This window comes from Haliaeetus albicilla, chromosome 10, assembly GCF_947461875.1.
Source record: "Haliaeetus albicilla chromosome 10, bHalAlb1.1, whole genome shotgun sequence".
NCBI lineage: Eukaryota > Metazoa > Chordata > Aves > Accipitriformes > Accipitridae > Haliaeetus > Haliaeetus albicilla.
In genome coordinates, this window is record NC_091492.1 from 44109295 (window position 1) to 44133544 (window position 24250).

Genomic DNA, 24250 nt, shown 5'->3' on the forward strand with positions numbered 1-24250 from the left:
GGCGGTGCTGCGGAGGGGCGTGGCGGTGCTGCGGAGGGGCGGGGCGGCGCCGCGGAGGGGCGGGGCGGCGCTGCGGCGGGAAGCGCGGTCAGCGCCGGCGGCCCGCAGTCCCCCGCCGGCCGCCATGACGGACCGGGAGCCGTGCGGTCCGTGCGGCGGCCTGCTCGACTACAAGACGGTGAAGTTCGCGCTGACGCGGAACCGGCGGGTCGGGCTGCTGCACCGCCTGCTGCAGCTCGGCGTGCTGGGCTACCTCTTCGGGTAGGGCGGTCCCCTCCCGCCGAGGCGAACCTGGCCGCCCGCCCGCGGGGGCCCGGCCCTCCCGGAGGCGGTGGGGCGGCCGGGGGTCCCCTCAGCGCCGCCCCCCCCCTCACAGGTGGGTGCTGCTGGTGCAGAAGGGCTACCAGGACACCGACCCGGCCCCCCGCGCCGCCGTTGTCACCAAGCTGAAGGGGGCGGCGGTCGCCGAGGTGGGGGGCGCGGGCCGGCGGCTGTGGGACGCGGCGGACTACGCCCGGCCCCCTCAGGTACGGCCGGGCCCCCGCCCTGGGGGGGCCGGCAAAAGCTGTGGTAAAACCCTTTGGGAAAGGAGAGGCGATGCTAACGTTGTGAATGGCAAAGCCAAAAAAGCAAATTTGTCCGTTGTTTTGCCGCTGAGGAGCGCGGCGGTGTAACTCCCCTGTTGAAGGCGCCTTCTTGCTTCCTAGGGAGAAAATGTGCTTTTTCTGGTGACCAATTTCATCGCTACAGCGAGGCAAGGTCAGGGCACCTGTCCCGAGGTAAGTGAGCTGTGCTCTTCCTTAGCCCAGCGCCGCGGTGGGGTTAGATTTATGAAGCCAGTCAGTACTGCTGCTCTGTAGCTGTGTGGGAACCCAGCAGAACCCAGCAGAACCCAGTGCAAGACCAGACAGAAGGGAAAAATGGATTTTTATTCCAAACAAAGCTGATTCCCCTCATTCTCATGGCTCCATAGATCTTAGTTGCTCTTTTGAACTTGCTCTGTCATACCTGCATGAACCAAGACGTGTATGCGATCAGTCTGGCCAGAATCATTTGTGGTGATCAGAAGGACAAGGGATGTGGTCTGTTGGGGCCTCACCAGCTCTCTGGGCTTCTTGAGGGGTGGTAATACTGTATGATCTTTACAGGCTTTCTGCTGCCTTTGGACAAGGGCCACTCTGGGGAGGCTGAGCTGTGTTGCCCCATTGCTATTCCATCTCTGCAGTGTGGCTGACATCAGCACTGCCATCCCCAGCTAATACCTCTGTTATCCATATTCCTTCTTGAGTCTCACGTATATTCTTGGTTTCTTGACTTGCTGATCCATTCTCTTACCTCTGTTCTGCCATTTTTCCTGATGCTTTTACACACACTCCATGGATACCTGTGTCATGTTTCCTTCATAACTCTCTGCTGCAGGACTAGTATCCTCTCCATCTTAGTGTTCTATTTTTAGGAGGAACAGAGCACAAGCTCTAGGTGGTATCCCAGTCAGCCAACACTTAGTGGTATATGTTCTGAGGGATAGATCTTCCCTTTAAGTCTGGATTCAGGCCAGCCCCTCAGCTGAACTCTCCCAGGCTGGACCCTGCTTGGCAGACAGGAGCAAATGTCTTCTAAGCTAAGCCACTGCTGGCACCTTGTGCCTGAGCCAAGTACTGTTTGTCCTAATGGCCCCTTCAGCTTTTCCTGTGGCCTGCTGTGCTGTGCCCAGCCTGATCCTGCTTCCCAGCTCACCCTGTGCTGCAGGCTGCCGGGCTGGGCTGCTCTCCAAACACAGGCCACAGGCTGCGGGAGAGGAGGAGGAGCAACCCCAGTTTGGGGTCAGGGAAAATGGTACTAGTGATCCCTCTTCAAAACGTTGAGAACTCCTAAAGTACTGATAGCTGCAGGAACGTCCCCGGAGGAAGACATGTGCTGTAGAGCATTTCAAGGCTCTCTCACAGGCAGTCATGGGCATCTCTGGATGCTTGTTTTTGCAGCGTGCAAGGCAAGGATACAGAGAGAGCAGAGCGTTTCATCCCATTACAGTGCTGTGGTGTGTCTGGGTGCCTGTCACAGCCTTCACCCTGTGCTGCTCTCCAGTAGTTTCTCAGTTCCTGACTTTGGGGCTGTGGCTGACATTGATGTCTGGAAAACTTTGAAGATGTAGCTGTGACAGCTTTTGACTTTGCAGGAAGTTCTGAATATTCTTGATTACCAAGGTATTCTGTGCTGGCAGACCAGGGAAAAGTCTGGGTGGGGCCAGAGGCAGCAGCTGAGCACAGGATGGGTTGTTTTAGCAGCTGATGTCTGTGTTGAGCTCAGATCTGTGGCTGAGCTGTGACTTATCTCTTAGGGAGACCTTTCAGTGTTAATTTCAAATACTTTGAGTAGTTGGAAACCCTCTGCTTCTATTCACAAGGTGCTCTGAAGGTTAATGAAGATGACCAAAATAGACTTAGAGCCAGAAGGCATGAGTCAGACAGTGCATCCACTCTGCCCAGATGCAAGCTCTGGGGCTAAGGGACCATCTCACTTATATCATGGTCTCTAGCACATCCAGCTGTGCTCACCTCTTACAGGTCCAGATGCTGCTGATGGATGTGCACGTGAGTGGCACTGGTCCCAGCCCCAAGCAACACTGGATCGTGTCCTAAGGAGATGAGGGGGGTGTTAGATTTTGGCAGAAATCCTCATCTTTCCTTGCTCACATGTGATGCTGCTGGTGGTTTGTTCTCCAAGAAGGTTCACTTTACTTCCTGGCCTCTGGTATGTGGCTGCATGGCTGTCAATGGCTGAGAATCAGCAATTGTTTCTAATAAGATTAAGAATAAAGTCATTCTCTACCCATGCATTTGTGACTACAGAAAGTAAATATAAACCTTTCAGCCCTGAGGTTTGTAGTGTTTATGCACAGATCTCTGTTGTCAACACAAGCACTTCTTTGCTGCCCCTGTCTGAAATCACCCCGTCCCAGGAACACAAATGCTATGAACTCTGAGCAGCATCTGAGCTCTGCTGTGAGCACCTTGGGGGATGTCTTCTAAAAATGTGTAGTAGTTCACCTGCTTGTCAAGAAACCTGTTCTAAATGCTGGTGTGCTCATAATTCTGTCCTGTCCCAAACCTGCCATTCTTGGGTAGGTTCTTACAAAAATTTGTTTCTCCTAATTTTCCCAAGCTTTTAGACCCTTACACAACCAAGATGCAGCAACAGTTTAGAGAGCTTTAGGAGCACAGATCCAGGGCCCCATGAGGGCTTTTAACTGAGTCTAGATCTCTTTGCTTCTCTCACAATGCCCTTGTGGCACATGTAACCTGGTTTGGATCGTGCCTGTGGAGAATGCCAAGCACCGACAGATTTTTTCAAGGCTCATTTCCACTAAAAGGTGGTAGGAGAGGTTGAAACTTTCTTGGCCAAGTTTTAGGTTTTCTGTAGCACCATCACAGACTTCAGTACCTGAATTTCTCCCAAGCTTTGCAGCTTTTGTGCCCTGAACACCCAGAATGTCTGTCTGCCAAGTAGCACTTGTCATGTGTCTTGTTACCTGGACTTGGGAAGGGACTGATACACTCACCTGCCAATACTTGTTGTCTGGGTCCTTCTGGAGGCTGAATCCTTGACATCTGATTTGGATCCAGGATGACAAGTGCTCTCATAAGTACTTATAGCAGCATTGCAGGTGGGTGCTGCAAGCTATGAGTGGGCCATCGGGGGGGTGAGGGGCACAAATCTGGTAGCCATCCTTCTCCAGCAGTTGGGCAGGTCTCCGTGGTCCCTCTGGTAGTCCTGCGGACTTGCCTTCAGACACACCCTCCCCTTGCTCCCAGGCCACCTCCTCGCTGGCTCGTTCGGCCCAAAGTTTGCTGTGTTCACATGCACATCTGCACTTGCAGCTGGTGGCACCCAGGCATATGGGCCCCTGTGACAACTGGTGCTCCCGCTCCAGCTGCTCGCACTCAGACCCCCATACATACACACAATGTGCACACAGAATAGAGCCCCTCACCCAGGAAAATGGTTAGAAATGGAGTTTAGTCCGAAGGCAGGACAGACTGTGCTGATGGGGTACAGGGCATGGATGGACCAGCATACTGACCAGCCAGCTCTGTACATGCAACCAGTCCTTTGCATCCTTTTATCCCTTTACTTTCCAATGTTTGTTCCTTCTCAGATCACCTAGATCCCTCCTTTTCCATGCCTTTTTCTTCCTCTCCTAAACATCCCATCCCCTAAATGTCCTGTGTGATCCCAAAATGCTCTTCTCCTGCATCCCATAATGATTCCCATACCCTTAGGCATTGATACCCCCACCCAGCCCAAAGGTGCTTCAGAGAGCTGCTCCTCTCAGCTCATTACGGTGGGTTTCACACCTGGAACAAGGGCCTGAGGCTGTCCTGGGACAGCCCTGGTAGGGCCTGGACAGACCCCCCTTCTTCTGACTTCATAACTGGGGTTTCCCCACCTGCCTTTGGGCCTCTGGGCTTGGGGAGGTGGGTTTCTGATGGACTGGTGACTCCTGTGATGGCCTGGGAGTAGCTGGGGGAAGGTATTACTTGTATGGCCCTGCCTCTATCATCTATCTGTGTTTGAATAGGAGCTTTTTGCTGCTCCTGGCAATCGGGTGGGTCCAGAGTGAGGGTGAAGCTTTCAGTGTCTCCTGTAAAACTTGTGTTATGCTGTAGTTAGGATCTCTTCAGCTCTTCCCTGGGGAATTGTGGTGGTGCTTCACGAGGTCCTTAATGGACTCTGCCATTAAGGCACTCCTGAACCCAACTGTGCTTGTTCCTGGTCCCAGCCGAGAGGTATGAGCTAGCTCAAGGCTTCCTCTGCCTCTGAGGTGGAGGAGGCGAGCACCCCAGAGAGCGTGGAGACAGGCGGGAAGGATTGCCCCTCGGAGATGCCTCTCTCCTTGCTGGCTGGAGGCTGCCCAGGTGCTGGACAAGGAGGATGTCTTCTGTAAGCGTTTGGGACGTGCTTGGAGAAACAGGAGCAGCAGCGCAGAAATGTGGGTGAGTGACTGCATGGCCTCAGGTGGCTGCACAGCACAGTAACAGCACTGCTCTCTGTCTCTCAGAGCCCCTCTGTTCTCGATGCGATGTGCACAGAAGATGCAGACTGTCCCATGGGAAACCCGGTGGTTCGTGGCAACGGTACTAGCTGTTTTGCTAAAAAACATAAAATCATTTCATTCCTCATGTTTGGTAGCAAACAGATCCACAAGGGTGCCTGATTGCCTGAGTTCAGTGCTTTTTGTAAGTGTGCACGGAATTGCTCTCCAGCCATTTGTTCTTGGCAAAACCTTACAGCTACCTGTCACAGCTGGATAAGCAGGTGCTGCAGGCACAAGGCGCTGTCACAGCAAATACAGGGGTGCTTTGTTTCTGATGTTGGCTGTTGGAATTGAAACCAATGTGCCGTGTGATTGGCAGGTTTTCCTTTCATAATACAACCTGTCTTTTATTTCATGCTGATTAATATTAGCAGCCCATGTGAGTTCAGCCAGAAAAGTCTATTTCAGCTCTAGGAGGTTGGTTGCCAAAGCTTTGTGTGCGGGATTGCCCCAGTTTGTTGTGTTCCCACCCGGGGAGCAGGTGGCTTCAGCAGCCATGGGGCAGGAGAGGCTGCGCTGGACAGACGGGTGCTGACAGCAGCAAGCAGCTTCTTGTCTTTGTAAAACAGCTCCTGTCATTTGGCCTCGAGGGAAGGTTTCACAAGGAAGTTGTTGGGTGGGAAAAACACTGAAGATGATCCCAGGGTCGTTTTTGTAGTTCAGGTTTTGAGAAGGCCAGAACAAGCCCGTGGCCAGGGCACTATCCCAGGAGGGGAGCTGTAGAGAAGAGGTTTGGAAAAGTAGTAAATTATATACATTGTCTCATTTCTAGGGATAAAAACTGGGAAATGTGTGATGTTTAACACCACCCATTCCACCTGTGAGATCTATGGCTGGTGTCCTGTGGAGAACACCACCCTGCCCAGGTAAGACACAGAGTGAGGGGACAGCAGGCGTTGAGAGCTTTGGTTGCTTCCCTCTGTACTCTGTGTAACCAGGAGCCTGATCATACTTGCCTGAGGGGCAGCTAGGCTCAGGGAGACCCTTGACACTGATCTGCTGGTCAGTTAAGCCAAGAGAACTTCACGCAAGAGCATTTATTGCAACTGTCCATTGTAGCCAAAGTCCTTGGATCATGGAAGAGACTGTAGGGCAAAGGGAATTGGGACCTGCCTTGGCCACTGTGCAAAATTTGAGTTTGTTGGTGGTTTTTTTCCAGGAAACCTCTTCTGGCTGAGGCGGAGAATTTCACGCTTTTTATAAAAAATACTGTCCACTTCACCAAATTCAACTTCTCCAAGTAAGTATGATGCTCCTCCAGCCAGACTGCATGCAGCCTAGTCCAGCCCCTGCACTGAGCTTATCTGCCTAGGGGCTGAGCAGCCAAGGTGTCCCAAGAAGCCACGTGCCATCCAGAACGGATGGTGCCTGGGGCAGTTACGATTCAGGATGGTGTGTTCAGGAGAATGCCGGTCGCTGCAGCAGCACCTGTGTTTGCGGATGTAAGAGCAATGGGATGGGGAGCCCTCAGAGAGGGACTGGTGTCTGTCTGCCTGTCTAGAGCACTGCAGACAGAGCTGGACAAGGCTAGTCATTCCCAAGGTCTCATTTTACCCCATATATTTTTGCATTGTAGTCCCTGCAAAATGGTTTCACTGAGGCCCAGTAAGAGGCTGCACTGGCCTCACCACCCCAGGCATGCTGACTGTGCTGCCTTACTCTGGCAGGTGACATGGCTTGGGGCAGCTGAACTGCCCCTGCTATCACCCCTAGAGTGCTAACTCAAGCTGGGTCATTACATCTCACAGCAGTGAGAGCTAGGTGCCGGGGAAGAAAGGAGAAGCACAAAGACAGAGGTGGAGGAGAGGAGCTGAGAGGGGAAGGACCATGGCAGGTGCTGTAAAGGATGATAACTCCATGTGTGATTCCTCTGGGCTGGTTTCCCTCCACCCTCTCTCCAACTGAGGCTTTAGGAGATGCAATGACTGTCTCCCCCCGAAGCAGGAGCATTAGTGGTCCCAATCCAGCGGGAGCATCTCCTTTTCAGTCCTGCAGCAGGGCTCCCTGACCTCCCACACCCCACTCCACCTGTGACAGCTCCCCCTCTCTCTCTTTCCTGTCTCAGGTGCAATACTTTGCAGACCAATGACCCCACCTATTTCAAGAGTTGCACGTACGATCCATTCTTCAACCCCTCCTGCCCCATCTTCCGTGTCCGTGACATGGTGGAGGCAGCTGGAGAGACCTTTGGGGACCTTGCACTGCTGGTACTTGTTTTTCTAAAAGTATGCAAGATGACTCCAAATTCCCCAAGGATGTGGGCAAGGGCTGGGGGACAGGACTGACCTCTAAAATGCTAAGGGAATGTGTGATCTGGGAATGTCTGAACAGTAAAGAACTCAGCAAATCTCTGATCCCGTGCTTCTGGAATAAAATGTGTTTTGCAGGGGGGGAGCATCGGAGTTCGCATTGAGTGGGACTGTGACCTGGATCACCCCGCTGCCCAGTGCCAGCCGCAGTACTCCTTCAGCCTGCAGGACAGGAGGTACAATTTTAGGTGAGGATGCAGGGACAGTAGCCACACAGGCCTGTGGGTTGAGCACATGGCAATCGTTTGAGATCTCAGTTTTCCTGACTGATTATCTGAAAGGAGCAGCAGGGACAACGGGATGTGGTAACTCAGCGCAGGGTCTCTCAGTACTGGGCTGCTGTGGTAGTTCCTGCACCTTGTAGCTCTGCTCACTTTGGAGCTGTGCAAGGCATTACCTGCCTGAGGGCAGGGACATGTGGCTGTCCACACCCATGCTGACTCTGAACTGGACACACTGTGAGCTGCATGCTTCCAGTGACCCCGGGCTGGGTGCCAAGTGGACACTGATGCCCCACTGCTGATGCCAAGCTGGTGAGTCATGGCAGCATGTGCATCACCCACGTCCCAGCCGGCTGGAGGACACAAGGTGTGCACAGGCACATGGTAGCCCCAGCAGTCGTATGGCACTGGCAGCCCTCTTCCCGCACTGCCTGCGCAGAGCTGTCATGGCTTTCTGAGCTGCATCCAATGTCTCCTGCAGAACTGCCTCCTACTACTGGGACTCCCAGCGGCGGCTCTACCGGAACCTGCTGAAGCTCTATGGCATCCGCTTTGACATCTCCGTGCACGGCCAGGTACCGTCTCCTCTGCAGACCCCGCATGCGCAGTCCTGGCGGCCTTCTCACCCGGGCTGACTCCTCGCACTGCTCCTTGCTGCTTTCTCCTGCAGCCAGCCGCATGGCTTCCTGCTGGCATCGCTTCTCCCCACCCTGGTGAGCTCTTCACCTCTTTCCAGAGTTTTCCAAGCAGAGCAGGAAAAAATGGTCTTGGCCATTTGAAGAGAAATTTCTTGGTAATGCCCTGAGCGGGGAGGCTTCCTAGCTGAGGATGTAACATGGGTGTGGTGAAGTGCTGGGCCCTGCAGGCAAGGTGAGCTTGTCTGGGCAGAGGGCCTGTGGGCATCTCTGAGGGTCTTGTGGTGGGAGCACCCTGGCAAAGATCAACCTGAACTTTTCTGAACATGGACAATTGATCCCTTCTTGATTAGGTGTGTCCTTGGGGCAAGAAAAGGCCTGGGCATGATCATGGCTGACACCATTCTGTGCAGCATCACTGACAAGCTCAATACTCAACTGCGCAAGACAGAGCCTGTGCTGAGAGGACCTGCCACCCTGAGAGATGTCCACAGCTGTTCTGCCATGCTTAGCAGGGGCCTTTTCACCTAAAGAGGGCAAAGCACACAGTGCAGGACAGGGTGCACCACTTCTGGGTAGTGAGACCGGGTCCAGGAGGGGTGGCGTGGGAGGGAATAGCCAGGAGAGAGACAGGAACCCAAAAATCTCTTTCCTCAGAGATACCAGGCTCATTTGAGCAGAGAGGGACACATCACATCAGGGCTGTGTTTGCTGTTCGCTGGGATGTAGTTCCATGGGTGGCAGCTGCTGGGGTCCTGCAGCAAGAGGAAGGCTCCCACTGGGCCTGCAGGAGTAGGTGGGTCACAGTAACCTCTGCTGCCACCGAGTCACAAGCTGCCTCAATCCCTTCTTTGACAGCCAAAGGGGTTCTGCGTCAAGGCAATAGCAGTCAGGTTCCTACAGCTGGGCATGGAGAAGTGACCCTGTTTTCCTCCAGCACCTCCCTGCCTTTAAGCATGCTGCCCAGTGGGGCTTGTCCCACAGTCCTCTCACCACTCTCCACCCACTGTCTTCCCCCTCCACCCACTGTTTCTTACCAGGCTGGGAAGTTCGGCATAATTCCTGTTGCTGTGAGCTTCGGTACCAGCATCGCATTCTTTGGTGCCGTGAGTACTCTAGATATGCTTTTTTCCTCCTGTCCGTGGGTTGGGATTTGCCACTCATCTGTTGTTTCCCCTGCCTGCCTGCCTGGGCACAAGGCTTCCTGGGTGCCTGCCAGCCCAGGAAGGGGAGATTGTCTGGCAGGGTGTTAGCTCCCATTTTCCTATTTGTGACTGTTAGCAGTAATGACATTGCCGGATCAAGGATCCTGAGCACTGTCCGGGGCACATCTCATGGGGGCTGGGTATTTGTGTTGACCCTGGGAAGGTGCATCACTGGGGCATTGCTGGCTAGTCTGTTCCAGCTATCTCGGCCAGCAGGAGAGAGCACCTCTTCTCTGTGTTTCTTCCCTGACTCTAAAGGGAGCCAGTGTCTGGCTCCAGTACAGACATGGCATTGCAGTCATTGAGATGGGGCAGCCCCTTGTAGAGCACTTCTGTGGTTCTTCCCTTGCAGCAGAGTAATGGGAAGCCTGGGTTCCCCCACACGCCCCCTCTTTCCTCTCAGACATGCTCATCCCAGTCCCTTACGTGGCTGTGATGGTGGCTCTCCGCTGGACCAGCCCTCACCCTCCATCCCTCATTGCAGCCCAGATGATCACATCTAACCTCCTGCGCAGCTCATGGGAGCAGGTTGGGTCAAAGAGGACCTGGTGGAGCTGCCTAGCTGGCCTGGGCCGGAGGCAGGTCAGGCTCACTGCCCCCAACATGGGCCAGGTGCTGGAGTTTGGCCCACAGCCGGCTGTAGGGCTCTGTGGGAGCCAGGGCAGAGGGCCTGGCACTCCTGCAGGAAGTTTCGCTGCTGACTGCCCTGCTGTGTTTGTCTGTCTCCAGGCCACAGTGGTCTGTGACCTGGTTCTGCTCTACCTGGATGCAAAGGCTGACGTCTATTGGAAGGAGAAATTCGAGGAGGTAAGGATGGGGCCACTCCAGAGAGAGGGAGTGGAGTTTTGCAAGCAGGTTTAATTATTTTCTGCCCTTTGGTTAAAACTCAGTTCACAAGATCTGTGAGAACCCCGGTGGAGCAGTTCTTAGTCTTCGACTCTTGGGCTTGGTGGCTGGTCTGAACTGAACCTGACAGAGATTAAACTCTTAGAAGTTTAACAACAACAGGCAGCAGAGTGAAGGAGAGGGACACAGCTAGTGCCCAGACTGCAGGGAAAGCTGTACCATGACCTCAACTACTGTTAGACAACAAGGAGTCCCCAGGGCGACCTTACTGTAGAAACCTGACCCAGCTCCACATTTATTCACCCTCTTCTGAACTGAATCTGGCCAAACTCCATGTGGAGAGAGGGCAGCGCTTCAGAGTGTGCCCTGGTGCTGTATCGGTGCTGATGCTGCAGTTCAGTGACAGGTTTTCTTGCTGTGTGTGATTCCCACTTTGGCACTGTCCAGCCCTGGTGAATTAGGGAGTTGCAGGGTGTGGGCTAGGAGGCCCCTGCAGAGCAGGAGGGCTGCCAGCCCTAGCTTGGGTCAGCTTTGGCTTTATCTGGTCAAGTCTTAGAAAACTCTGAGCACAGAGTTGCCTCAGTTTCCAGTGAACTGCCCCAGGGCTGCACCATCCTGCTGGGGGAAAAAAAGTTGTTCCTAATGCCTGATCTCAAATCACAAGTGGACTTGGGGTCTCAAACAATGAATGTGGTCGCATGGGACTGAGCAGAGCAGCGCAGAAGTACCTGCCTGGGCTGCCTCCTTGTCTCTAGTATACTAAGAGGCCCCTGTTCATTTTGCAGGCAAAACCCCCTAAAGGTAAGACAGAGGCTGCAGCTTAGGGACATCGGGAATGCTCTGCCACAAGCACCCTTCACTCCGGAGCAACCTCCAGGTAGCTGCGATGCGGTCATGGCTGCAGCCCAGGTGGCGGTGGCCCAGTTCTGGCTTGAGTGTGTGCTGCTGGGATTAGGATCTGCCTTTCCTGGAGACACATTTGCATCAGCAGAAGTTCTCAGCTCCTGGAGCACAAAGCCATCCCATGTGCAGCTCCCAGCACTGACCGGCGGGTGACTGAGCAGAGCTGTGCTGTGGAGCTGCTGTGGGAACTAGAGCTTGCTGGCAAGCAGCTGGCCCATGCTTAGCACAAGAGGCTCAAAGCACTTTGCGCTTCTTCACGTTCCAGATGGCCTTGATTTCCCATGAAAAACGGATGCAATGAAATAAAGTTGTTCAGAAAGCAGGAGGTGGCTCTGCTCTGTCTTTAGCCCTGGGGGTGGCTGTGAAGGTTTTGTGGTGCCTGTCTTGCACGTCGCAGCGCCCTGCCTGCTTCCAGCTGGGATGGCTTCATGCGAGCTGCCCAGATCCTCAGGAGCTCCCCAGGGAGTAGCAGGGCTGACCCCCAGCCCCCTTTTGGCTGTGCTCAGGGAGGGTTTAAGAGCTGAGCTTAAGGCACCAGCCCTAGGCTGGCACTTACTTGCTGGGAGATGCAGTGGCTCCTGTGCCCCCTGGTTCCTGCCTCCTGCCAGGGCTGATGTTCAGTGAGGCCAAGTGCAGCCTTGGGGTGAGCCTGAGCATTTCAGAGGTGCTGAACCCTGCGCTCCCACCTCCCCTGAGCTTTGTTGGCCTGGTGCAGGGGAGGGACTGGCTGTGTCCATGCCCGTGGGGTGCTCTGGGAACCCCACAAGCTGCCCACCTCAAAAGCACAGCACGTGGAGGCACAGCGGGGGGTCTGAGCTCTGTTTAATGCTCCCTGCCGGGACTGACTGCGTGGGATGGAGGGCTCCTGCAGCATCACCCCTCCTCGGCCGCCTGCCCCGCTGTTTCCCCCTGCCCCAGCCGTCCCCTGCTGCCCTCCTTGAACTGCTGCAGGTAGAACTGTGCCGCCAGCTGCTTGGTCATGGTCTTCAGTGCAAGGAAAGCAGCCACAATCTCTGCGACGAGGAAGGCCAGGAAAAGGCTGTGCACGGCCATCTCGAGCGGCAGGCGGATGACGTGGCTGTCCGTCAGCAGGAAGAGCAGGAGGGGGAGCTGGATCAGGAAGGAGAGGAGGAGGAACCCGGCCAGCTCAGGCACCTGCAGAAGTAAAGCCTGCTGTGATGGGGCGCAGAGGCCATCGGTGAGGTGGGGGGGACCCTGTCTGCCCCAGGAGCTCCCTGCATCGGCCACTCTGCTGGCCTCAGCAGCCGGCGCCAGGGATGTCTCTGCCACACAGAGCTGTGCCTGGATGTGGTGGGATGCTGTCAAGCCCAGTGCTGGAGCGTTGCACCCACAGCACAGGGAGGGGTACAGCAGGAGAGCAAGTGGGTCCCCTTCATCCCCTGCCTCCAGGTCCTGCCTGCACCTGTGATTGTCTCCCAGGACAGCTCCAGGCAGGAATCCAGGAGGAATGGGCAAGTGACAGCCACTCAGGTCCTGAGCAAGGGGACATCCAGCATAGCCACAGCTCATCCAGCAGGGCTGTCCCTCACCCAGCACAGGGGACTTGTGGCCAGGGCGAAGAGATCGCGCTTACCTTCTCCTGCAGGTTCCCCACGTAGCCCAGGTAGAGGCGGGAGCCCTCAGCCAGTGAGAGGATGAGGAAGGCAGCGACTAGCAGGAACTGGTAGTGCCACTGCAGCAGGTGGTACTGTAATGGGCACAATCTCATCCCAGCCCACCGTGTGTCCAGCTCTCCATGCCGTTTTCCATCCCCTGCACTCCATGCCCAGCTCCCTGTGCCCCCCTCCCTGTCCCCTGCACCCCATGCCCAGCTCCCCATGCTCTGCCAGCTCCCACCCATGTTGGTGCCCAGCCCTGCCCACTCTGCCCTCCCAGTTTAACCTTCCCTGCCTGGAAAGTTCAGTGGTTGGTCTATGATTTCCATGTCTGGGAGCTGGAGGTGAGCCATCTTGTCTTGTGGGGGACCCATTAATTTTGAAGAGGCTTCCCTCTCCCCTGCTCAGCGTGGCCCCTGCATGACCAAGGAGGCTGGGCAAGGAGCAGGCTCCCCCCCACACACACCCCTCGTGCCCCATGAGATGGTACCTTCAGCTGCAGCATCATCCCCTCAGCCAGGCACCAGACCGGGAAGTAGTAGACGTTGAAGTAGAGCATCATCTGGAGGGGCAGGCTGGCCAGCACCTCATGGGCTAGGCAGGGCAGGCAGGGGTGGGCAGGGCTGCCCAGCACCCCCAGGGTCTTGCTGTCCCAAAGGAGCCCCTGCCTTGCAGCTGGTGGAGGGGAGAGCGATGGCCCCTGCCACGCCAAGGGGGGCGGCTGGGTAGCAAAACCGGCTGTTTGCAGCAAATGCACTTATTTTTGCTCCCCCTCATCAGTGGGTGGGTGCAGTGCAGGTACCCTTTGGGTGCTCCCAGCTCAGAGGCACCTGAGCACCCTGGTGATGTGCTGAGCAGGCTCACGGTGATGAAGCAACAGCAACCCCCTCCCCCCCCCCACTCCCCTCTGCCACCGAGCCCTGCTGCCCATACCTGCGTGGTAGGTGTGGGCAGCGCCGCTGTCCCATGTCTTGTTGTTGATGAAGAGGGAGCTGCTGAACACAGCCAAGCCCCAGCGGAGGTTGGGGGGCAGAGGGGTGTGCACAGCCATGGCCAGCAGCTGAGCCCTGTTTGCCCCAGCCCGGCTCAGCCAGGATTAGCCAGAAGGTAATTAATGGGATGACAGGTCAGGCTAATGCGTGGGGCCACTTGGCCATTGGTTCCCTGGGGCCAGGGCAGCTGAGCTGGGAGGAGGATGTGGGGAAGGAAAATTCCCCCCTCCCTGGACACCAAGCCCATGTGGGAGCCACAAGGATACAGAGCACCTCCCCTCCACAGCAGCTTGCAGGGGATGAGCAGCAGGTTGTACCCATCACCATGACGGGCATCCCCAGCCTGCTCTGCCCCACCACACGCTCTCCCAGCTGGGTTGTATCAACATAATTATTGCTTAAAACTCCCTGACAGACAAGATGCCCTGGGGGTGGAGATGGTGCTCTTTGCTAGAAATGCTTCTTCAAAGCCTCCAGACTCATGAAGGGTTTTACCCATCACCATGAGCTTCCCTGCTAATGGGCTGCCCCTGTGGGTCTCCATGCTGTTCAGTGTCCCCAGGCCCCATCCAGGCTTGTGGTCCTGGGGAGGACAGCACAGGGACAGTGTGTGTGAGAGGGTGGTTGAGCCGGAGGTGAAGTGGGTTTTGCAGAAAATCTAACCAAGTGTGGAAAAAATACACCCTGCTACAGGCATTGGCCTGTTATTAGGTAAGGACACTGAGCTAAGGGAGGGCAATGGATGAGCAGAAAGGCCCATGAGGTCCTTCTGGTCTATTTGGCCATGCCTGGACAAGACATCTGAAGATGCCACTGATGAGAAGATGGTCTCCACTGCATCGGGGATGGTGTTTAACCACAGCCTGTAACACCTCCCAGCCTCAGAAGTGACACTGGGAAGACTTGCCTGGAGATGGTTGGCCACCACCATTCAGCTCAGACCAACTCTAGCTGAGACAAGGGCAGCCAGCCCACAGGACAGGGGGACAAGTGTGCCACTGCAGGAAAGGAAGAAGGCGAAACTGTGTTGCCACAACCTCCTTGGGGGTTGTAAGAAGGAACAAAGCTAGGAATAAATGCCAGTACATGAAGAGGCAACGTTCGCCCAAGCAATGTCCAAGGTGCAAAAGCAAAGGCAGAGATAGATGGATGAAGGGTGAGGCCATACTTAGTCTGGGAAACCATCTTGTGCAGGGCAGTGATTTTTTTTAAGCGAAGGCTTAGGACACAAGGGAACTAAAAATAAACCTGTCACCTGGTACGATGCTGCAACAAGATGTCCGGAGGGGTTCTTGGGTGTGCGGGAATGGAAGGTGTGCTGTGCCCAACACATGGCTCCCTGGGTCCTGCCAGCACACAGGGCGAGATGTGGGCAGGGTGACCGGCAAAGCCCAGCCTCTGAGGAGCAGGAGCTGGTGGAGAGCTTGGGGTCTGTGGTCATCATGTCTACGTGGGCAACCCAGGTGAGCAACCTAGAAGCTAAGTGGGCAATCTGGTGAAGCTAAACATGATGAGGCAATGCAGTTGGGGATCACTAACAAGCTGCATCTGCCCCAGCTGGGTTTAGCTAATGGTGCTCATTCCCAATAGGAACATGTGGCTTCTTAAGAGCTGGAAACTTTTTGTCCTGGCATGGGAGGTTGAAAGATGTGCCTGGAGAGGTGGCAGAGGAGACAACCCAGCCTTGCCCCACTTCAGGACATGCTCACCACCGGTAAGCATTTGCCAAGGTGCTGGACGAGGGGTCCCAAGTCCAACACCATCTCCCACACCGGTGTGGAGGAGCCATGCCCACAGGTCAGTGTCAGGATGCCCAGCTCTGCGGGCAGCTCTGCCCATGAGCCAGCATCTGTCTTAAGGAAAGCCACGGTGGTGACTGGGGTTTCTTGTGTCATGGGGTGATGTTCCCAGCCCCAGCTGAAACAGCTCCTCTCTAAGAAGGGGGAATGGGACTTGTTCCCCACACTGCAGCCATAAGCTGGGGCAGAAGGTCCTTCCTGAGCCACTGCGTGGTCTTCAGCTCCATGAACATGGGGGTGATGCTTCCTGTGCACAGCTCATGCCCGACACTGGATGAGGCCCTAGCAGAGACGAAGGAGTCAAAGGGCATCTTCCTGAAAAACAAAGCGCCCTGACAATCTGTCCAGGAGGACTCCAGAGGATGTCAAGCCTTCAGGTGAGCAGGAAGACAGAGGCCTTGGAAAAGCTCAGCCAAGATGTGCTGGGGGAGCATGGGAGCTGTCAGTCTCACCCAGAGTGGAAGATGTGCTGGAGAGCCCAGCGGGAAAAACCACAGAGCTCCAGGGGCTGCCACCATGCGGTGTCCTGGTGTCCCCAGGCACGCCCAGCCAGGTACCCCAGGGAGCTGCTGAAGCAGAGTCCGACCACCCCACCAGCAAGACCTGGGATGCAAAACCACATGTCCCTGTCGAGTGTGCAGAGCCGGGGCAGCAGGCTGGGCAGCTGCCTCCACCTGGGCAGCGTGCATGGCCCCAGCCCCTCTGCAAAAGCCCTGCCCGGCGCACCAGGAGCTGAGCAGCCCCGGCCACCTCTGCCCTCAGAGAAAGCCCTCACCCACACTGCACTGGGGACGGAGACATCAACATTTGCCTTTTGGGACCTATGATGAAACTTGCAAGTTCACATCTCTTTGTAATGTAATGATGCAAGACAAGGACCCTGTTCATTGCTCCATGCTGAAGCATGCACATCCCTGCCTACTGTCCTCTCTGGTCACACCACCTGGGAAAAACTTGCAGTGAAACAAGGAGACCAACTGGAGACATGACAGACAACTGCTGACATTTCTATCCAGCAAAGATCAGAAAGTCTGGAAATAAATACAGGTGAGCTAGCCAGAAGTGGGAAGCCTTCACAGAAGAGGTGCTTGCACCACCCAGTCAACCTGCAGAGGTGACCCAAGGCCTTGGAAGGAGTCAGAGATGATCCAGATCCCAAGAATAGTACTGCTTTAATTCATAGGGGGTGAATCAAATTAAAAATATAAATCCTTTTGCTTTGGGCTCAGGGTAAAACACTGACTGCTGGGGAAAAAAAAACCCTCCTCAAGGACAGAGTGCTAGAGGCTCTCCAAGGGGGGGTTCTCACCCCCTCAGCTCTGCTGGGCTGATGGACATGGGGCTGCGGGTTGGCCAGGTCCACTCCCAAGCTGGAGATAAGGCTCTTCTTCCAGCAAGGGGCAGAAAACACAACAGCAGAGCACCAACATGGAAAGCCGAGATGAGAAATGCAGTCTTGTCACTAGGCGACAGGAGGAATGAGTGACAATGGCCAGAGGACAGACAGAAATACTCCTCCGGCTACTTTTCCTTGAGTAACGTCTCAGCAGCAGCACTAATCCTGTGATCATCGTTAAGGAGAGAGACATCACAAGGCTGGCTGGAAGGATGGCTACCAAGCCTAGGGGCTGCAGTTCGGCTGTCGCACCTCTCCAGGGAGCGCCTGCTCTGCACCCTGGGGACTGACCGAGAGCTGCCAGTGCCCGAGTCCAAACGAGCCCCGAGAGATGGGGAGCAGCGCTCCAGTCCCTTGTCTGCTCCAGGACGGGGAGATACTGTGGGTTCTGGGACGGGGACTGATAAGCTCCAGAACCCTCGGCTTAGGCAGGGACACACCTCTATGGGGGGGATCTGGACAGGGAGACCAGCCTGGAGAAGGGAGAATGCAAAACAAACACAGGCTGTCCAGAGACCACCCAATGTGACTCCAATCTCCCTGGCCCCCTCAGGTGCTCCCTAGGATGGGTGGGCACAGGCAGAGCTGTGGCAAGCGCTGCAGCCGTGCAGAGAGGGAGCAGATGTCAAGCTCCATGGGGATGCACATCAGAGCTCTGCCAGGAATGAAGATGATTTGGGAAGGGGCAACATGCTTGAAAGCACAGGGAGCAACGAAAGGCACTCGCGCTATTTACGGGGGTGAGGGACGTGCTTGGGGCAGACCCGCCTGGGGACCCCCCAGCCCATCGGCAGGATCCGCGGCCACGTGGCACCCATGCCTGCTGTCAGTGCCAAACCCTGCTCTCTCTGGGGGCTGCTTTTCCAGCATCCCATGGGAACTGCAACAGCAGAGCCCCAGCCCGGTAGGCACCGGGGCAGAGGAGCCGTCAGCGGTCTGCTGGGAAGGTAAGTACAGTGACGGGCACTGGGTTCATCCAAGTCTCAAAGGGAAATGACTCAGCCGCGGTGTTCCCGTTTGTCCGTGGAGCTGCCATCCCATCTCCCCGCAGCAAGCGCAGCATCAGGAGGGCGCAGCCACCAGCGGCATTAGGAACCTTTCCCAGTTAGCCAGGACATATCTCCGGTTCTAAAAGAGAGAAAAAAACAGCAGTGCTGTGAGGTGATTCCCAGCATGCACAAGCAAATGTGCTTGGTGTGCCTGGACACTGCCCTCAGCGCTAGTGCTGTCACTGGTCACCGGTCCCCACCCCAGCATCTGTGCTGCTGTGCACAGAGGCACAGCCCTTTAGAGGGCAGGATGGCAGCACCCCTTCCTCCACCCTCACTCACATGTCACTAAAACTGTCCAAAAACTCACGTGCAGATCCTCAATTCCATCTAAAACTGAGTTCAAACAGTATTTTTTTAACGTAAAACAAGCTCTTCTGGCATTCAGCTGAAAATTTATGGAAAGCCACTGAACGGCAGGCATCTTCCCAGCTGAGCAGGGTCTCAGCCCAAAGGCAGCTGCCCGTTCCCAACAGACCTGTGCACCAGCACCATGCCCGCCCGCCCCCAGCCCGGCTCCAGCCACCTCCAGTCCCACCACCCAGAACAGCAGCATTGCCTGCTGCAGTTTGCGGGGCAGGCTGCAAAACAAGCACGCAGCTGTAACCAGTATCCCCACACAGGAATTAGGGACATGGCCCAAGCAGGGGGCTGGTTGTCCCTCTTGCCAGCCCTTCACACCCAGCGCACCCTGGACCCCAAACCGAACGTACTTGCCGTGACGGACAAACAGCCTAAAAGGTGTGAGAGCAGCAGGAGACAGAGAGAGAAAAGACATTTAGGTTTACGATGGTCCGGCTTCCTCCAGGCTCGCCGAGCCCCACCATGGGGACCATAGCTCCTCCCATCGCCGGGCTGCCCATGAGATGCCACCTCCCTTCCAGCTGCAAACTGGGTGGCCAGCAACCATTTCCTGATGTACTGGAGATGATGGGCACAACCCTGCCCCGGTCACTGGTGGCTGGGTGGACCCCTGACTTGCTCCCCATCCTGGGGGTGCCCAGGGTGTCTGAACTGGCTCGGGGCTGCCTGGGGGCTGGGAGCACTTCTCTCCCTGAGCTTTTGAAAGTCTGCTTTTATTCCAGATGTGGAAACACCCCAGGGACAGGGACCCACATTCCCCCCTCAGCTCTGATTCCCACTCTAAAGGATCCTTCCCAGCTGTTACCACCTCCCTGACGTTTGCCTTCCAGCACAGCATGTTCTGCACCCACCCTTTGCATACAGGGGTTCACTCTTTCCTGTGCAAAGCCTTAAAAACAAAGTGAAGGGGCAAAAATGCACTTTGCCTATAAGCTACGCCCCAATGAACCAGAGGCTGAGACACAGAGGGCCAGTGCCCCGGCACCACGAGCTCTCCGGGCTTTGCTCTTGCACAGGGTTGCACACAGGCTGCATACCCAGCCCCTCTCTGCGGGTCCCCTAGAGTGACTGGGTGCCCAGGAACACCCCAGCATCAGGCAGTGCTGCCTTGGTGATGTGCTAGCACCCGGTGGCAGTGAGTACCACTGTCCCATCAAGTCTGTGCAAGGATTTGGATCCGGGTGTTTAAGACCAACCCCCTGTGTGTGGGATGCCAGACCTGGAGGTGGCTGGAAGGCAGCATTGTGGGGACAGAGTGAGTGGGGCAGGAAGGGAGATGCGAGAAGGGTACGGAGTGGGGAGCAGCAGGAAAGAGCTGCCCAGCACCCATCGGGGTCCTGCCTCAGGGTGCTCAGCCCTGCCCTGCACCTCATGGCTGTGCTCAGCCCCTGCCCTGGCACTGCTGGTTCCCACAGTGCATCTACTTACTCCACATCACGCTTTCGGATGGTCCTGCCGGCAGCCAGGACCTCAGCCACCTTGGACACGATAGGGTCATAGTTCATGCTGGCCACAGCCACCACCTCGTCGCTCCTAGGGCCGGGCAGAGCAGAGCGGTTAGGGCAGCCCTGGGTGGCCATGGATCCATCACCCAAAAAGCAACATGCTGGAGAGAAGTGGGAAGCAAAGAGAAACACCCACTCCAGGGTCAGGGCCTGTCCCAAGGCGTGAGCACCATGGGGACTGTGCTAGTGGTGTGGGACAAGGGACAGGGAGAGGGCTCAGAGCTGGCACTGCAGCCTGGCACCACTGTGGTCTCACCAACGCTCACGTGTTGGCATGGTGAGCATCACTAGGGTGCCCAGGGGATGGAGACAGCTCTGGGCACCCTGGCATCTCTGGGAAAACACCAGCAAAGGTGGATCTGATGGTGGACAAAACCCTGGACATCAGCGAGGATGCCCAGTGGTTGCTGCCATCCGAGCAGGTGATCCCTGCGCTGCTGCCCTGTATGGAGGGAGTGCAGAAGCGGGTGGTCAGGATTTCTCTGTGGGACACTCGCTTGTGCTGCTCCACATCCCCTTCCTCCAAGTGGGCAGAGTGCCCACCTCCGAGCTGCTCCACAGGCACGCTCCTCCCAAAGCACTGGGATGGCTGGGGTGTCCGACACCAGGGTCCCACTAGCCCCAGTGATGAAACCCCTGTGTATATGGGATGTCCAGCAGCACATCCCAGTCCAGCTGACAATCACCCACCAGGATGCCAGTGCTGGTGGTACAACACAACCTCAAAGGCTGAATGGGAAACAAATTAAGCGGAAGGGAAGAGGATGTAAAAATGCTGGAGGAGCTTTGGCTAAAGGTCACAAGGCAAACAAGATGGGCTCTTCTACTTTGAGGTTTGCAGAGGTCAACCTGAGTGTAAATCTTCGAAGACTGAACCCAGGAGATGACTCATAAATAGATAACTGAATAGACAAACAACGTAAAGATCAGAGAATGTGTGTGGGTAAGATATTAAACACTGGTGATATTGTTGAGTAAGCTGAAGAGTAGAAGCACCCAGCAAATCAAGATCTGCTCTTCAATCTACTGCCAGAAAGCTCCGTGACCAACAGAGCAAAGAGCAGCTGGGGCAGGGGGGAACATGTGCCTGATTCCCAAGAGGAAGAGAGCAGAAGCCATGTTTCAGAGGACACTTCATCTCTATGGAGCCATGGGACTTGAAGTAATCTCTCACAGCTGTCCCACAAAGCCACAGGGTAGCTCCATCACAGAAGATTATCTATTTCAAAAGGTTCTGATTGATTCCTAAATAAACTCACTACAAATAAGAGAGAGCAAGTCGGAAACAGAGCAGTGGTCTGTCTTCCCTGTCCCGTGGGTGAGCATAGGTGTGCAGAGCAGACCAGGAGCCCAGAATCATCTCTGGAGCCACTGGAGTTTGGCCACAGCTTAGTTAGCCCACACCAGCCAGGCTCCAGCACAGGGTGCTGCTCCACGGGAATGGTTGTGGGAAAGGGGAGCTGCTGCATTGCCAGGAGCTCTAAAAACAAGATTTGGATGCCATTGGAAATCCCATCTCAAGCATCCTTAGCTCACTGCAGAGATGTGTACCTACAGCAGAGGCGATCTCTGATAGCCTGCGGCTCTTCCATCCAGCAGACAAGGTGAGAATAAGGAGTAACAGACAGATGTTGACAAGCAATACATTCACACCAGAAGAGGCGTCCGTGGCAGGCAGTGAGGACAATTAACCATCCAAGAAGATTACAAAGCACGTGTGTGTTCAGCTGAACTGCCTGCTGCGCTGTCACGTTCAAGGGCTGCTGCTGCGATTTAGAAGAGCTCTTTGCTTTCTGAGCCTGCATCTTCTCTGCTGTGAGCTGGAGCATCCCACATCAGCAGTGGCTTTTAAACATTTTGTCTGACAGATGGGGAAGCCAGGAGGGATCCTTCTTTTTCAAAAGGTCTTCAGGGGCAACACAAGTGCCTGTCCTGAACCTGGGATTTGGAGAAATCAGAAGTCTTGGTGTAAAGGCTGAGGGAAGATGGACCACTGTGGACGAGCACCGTGTCTACACAGTCTTCCCTTCCTCTGCAGGGTTCAACACAATAGAAGTGGGGAACCATGAAGAAGACAACCACAGCAATTCCCTGGATATCCCAATATCTCCAAGACATCAGCCTGTTCTGGCTGAGGTGCTGTAGTGAAAGCAGTGTCCCATGGGGACATCTGCAGAGCACCGTCCCGGACACCCCCACAGCTCACACAGCTCTGAACGGGGATAAGTAACCAGCTTTCTCCTTCAAACTCTGGGGAAAAAAGAGCCTTATTGTGAAAGCCGATGCTGAGGACAGGCTCCGGGAGTGAGAACCACCAGCGGTTCATTCAACAACCAAGACAGCACACACCAGAAGAGTCCAAACGTCAGGTGGGCACGGCAGAAAGAAGCAGGAGGGGGTGGTCAATTTGGGACAGTGTCCTCAGTCCAAAAGCATTAGCACCAACCAGAAGAACTATCACCAAATGAGAAAAAGAGGAAGAAATGCTCCCGGTGGCCTCTCACAGAAGCAGAGATGGGAACTTGGTTACAGCCAAGCAAAGCAGTGGGAGATGGACTGGCTGGCCCCCCGCCAGCCGACATTCCCCCAGTACCTCCGGCTCTCAGTGCAGGATGCTGTCCTGGTACCCAAAAGCCTTCTCCGGGAGTCCCTCCTGGGTGACAGAACAACACAGCGCTTAGCGGTGGACCCCCACCGCCCACCCTCAGGGAGCTGCTGCCCACCGAGCCTGGCAGCCGCCGGTGGCACGCTGAGCATGGGACCGCTGCGCAGAGCAGGGATTATGCACCTTGCTTGGGGCTTTCCTTTTGAACAGGCTCTACAGATGTTTAATTAAAGCAATCTGACATTTCCTTTCTAATTAGGGTTGGGGTAATTAGCTAAATGCTCTGGTATGGAAAGGAGGAATAGAGGTTTCAAAGAAGATTATATGCTGCAAAGAAATGTGTGCCAGTGCGGCTCGTGGATGCCTGGCCCCATAATGCTGCATTCGCTGCACGCAGGGGACTGCCAGCAAGGCCAGGGGACCTGAGGCAGGGCAACGCAATGGCTGTGGAGCGGCTTTGCAGGGGACACAGCTGCAAAAGTACACACAATTCTGCAAACCATTGCAGCAAAACTGCCGAAAATGGGGTTTTATCTTTCCCCGGCTCACACTCATTGCGCAAACTGCGTGTTTTAAAATGCTGCTTTGGCAGCTGTGTGATTTAAATGCACTTCAAAACATCGAGCGCTGGTGAGATGATCTCTGCAGAGCAGGAGCTGCCTCCTGCCCAGAGCTCCCTCCTAATCCCAGCCTGAATGCTGCTGCCGAGTAGTTCGATCGCTGAGCCGGGCAGACCTTCACTTCCCTGGTTTCACCCTCCCCATCCTTACTATTAGAAAGCACTTGAGGAAATCCCCTCCGTCTCCAGGCATCAGGAGGCTCTGTGGCCATCAATTTTAGATTGGGATGGGACAAAGGCAACAAAAGAATAAACAGCAGCAAATATTTGGGGGATAAATTCATGGTGCACGGTCTTGCCAGTCTAAACAGCCAGTATGGCTCGAGAACAGTAGATCCAACACGTCCCAGCTGTCAACACATCTCAGGAAAATATTCCCAGATAGGCTCCCAGCCTGGGGAAGAGCTGGGTTTCACTACAGGTGGAACAAAAGCTCCTGAACTCTTGCTAACCTTCACGGCTTGTTAATAGATAAAAGAGGGTTTTGAGATTAATTTGTCAAACCAGAAGCAGAAACGGCGATGCCTGAGCTTCCAGTCCAGCCCTGATCGCAAACCATTAACACAGTGATGAGATGGAAAGGAAATCTTTGATGGGAATTGCCAGCAACAAATTAATAGAAGCCATTATCTGCTCTCAGATATTATGTTAACAGGTAAAGTGCTTACATCTGGCAGAGACCCTGGGTCCAAAGACCAATTTAACTTGCTTTATGCTTAGCACATTGTTTCTCTAGGGCCTTTTATTAATGTCCTGCAACCTCAGTGTCCAGAGGGGAACAAAACTGACAGAAGCTCTGGCAAAAATATTTTCCAGCCTAGCAAAACAAGCTTAGATGAATGTTTGCATAGGAACATGGAGAAGAGAAACACTTACTTGGTATAAAATGCCACAAACTTCAGTTCATCTAAATCTCCCTGAATGACAACATCATCAAATCCTTCCCCATGGCCTGGAAGGCAGAGAAGAAGTGGATTCAGCAACAATTCCCCTGGATCCAGCTCTCACCCTTAAGACAGAGTGTTTCAATCCAGAGCTACACAAAGAGCATCCTGCAGTCACCAAGAGACCAGCACCAGAAGATGAGGGTAC

General features: G+C 55.0%; 3 protein-coding genes across 12 annotated transcripts in view; 1 reads left to right on the forward strand and 2 right to left on the reverse strand.

Moving 5' to 3' along the window:
• The first annotated feature begins 40 nt into the window (after nt 1-40).
• P2RX6 (purinergic receptor P2X 6) lies at nt 41-11359 on the forward strand. 6 transcript variants are annotated; one of them, XM_069795467.1, is made up of 12 exons: nt 42-261; nt 377-527; nt 708-779; nt 5060-5135; nt 5868-5961; nt 6255-6335; nt 7161-7302; nt 7483-7592; nt 8107-8200; nt 9301-9366; nt 10195-10272; nt 11097-11359. In XM_069795467.1, the coding sequence occupies exons 1-12, from the start codon at nt 125-127 to the stop codon at nt 11133-11135; spliced, it is 1140 nt and encodes a 379-aa protein (XP_069651568.1). In that variant the 5' UTR covers nt 42-124; the 3' UTR covers nt 11136-11359. The 6 variants fall into 6 exon arrangements, 4 of the variants coding, with proteins under 4 accessions (XP_069651569.1, XP_069651567.1, XP_069651568.1 ...); XM_069795468.1 differs by lacking the exons at nt 10195-10272; nt 11097-11359 and adding an exon at nt 9950-10093 and having other exon boundaries at nt 41-261; XR_011326717.1 differs by lacking the exon at nt 11097-11359 and having other exon boundaries at nt 8107-8338; nt 10195-10233.
• A 661-nt stretch (nt 11360-12020) lies between these two features.
• LOC138687533 (transmembrane protein 17B-like) lies at nt 12021-16653 on the reverse strand. Of its 2 annotated transcripts, none has more exons than XM_069795471.1 (4): nt 13768-16653; nt 13321-13551; nt 12809-12922; nt 12021-12369 (listed from the first exon to the last, which is right to left on the reverse strand). In XM_069795471.1, exons 1-4 carry the CDS (start codon nt 13879-13881, stop codon nt 12088-12090), a joined length of 741 nt encoding a protein of 246 aa, XP_069651572.1. In that variant the 5' UTR covers nt 13882-16653; the 3' UTR covers nt 12021-12087. The 2 variants fall into 2 exon arrangements, with proteins under 2 accessions (XP_069651572.1, XP_069651571.1); XM_069795470.1 differs by having other exon boundaries at nt 13321-13424; nt 13764-16653.
• Nucleotides 16654-16774: 121 nt separating this feature from the next.
• Nucleotides 16775-24250, reverse strand: part of AIFM3 (AIF family member 3) — a 49734-nt gene continuing 42258 nt past the window's right edge. For 2 of the 4 annotated variants that reach the window (XM_069795461.1, XM_069795462.1), the window contains exons 18-21: nt 24035-24110; nt 19858-19962; nt 18780-18800; nt 16775-18145 (exon numbers count right to left, since the gene is read on the reverse strand). In XM_069795461.1, the coding sequence (XP_069651562.1) occupies nt 18106-18145; nt 18780-18800; nt 19858-19962; nt 24035-24110 (242 nt within the window). In that variant the 3' untranslated portion in view covers nt 16775-18105. The remainder of the gene's footprint in view (nt 18146-18779; nt 18801-19857; nt 19963-24034; nt 24111-24250) is intronic. The other 2 variants (XM_069795464.1, XM_069795465.1) reach the window with 2 other exon arrangements.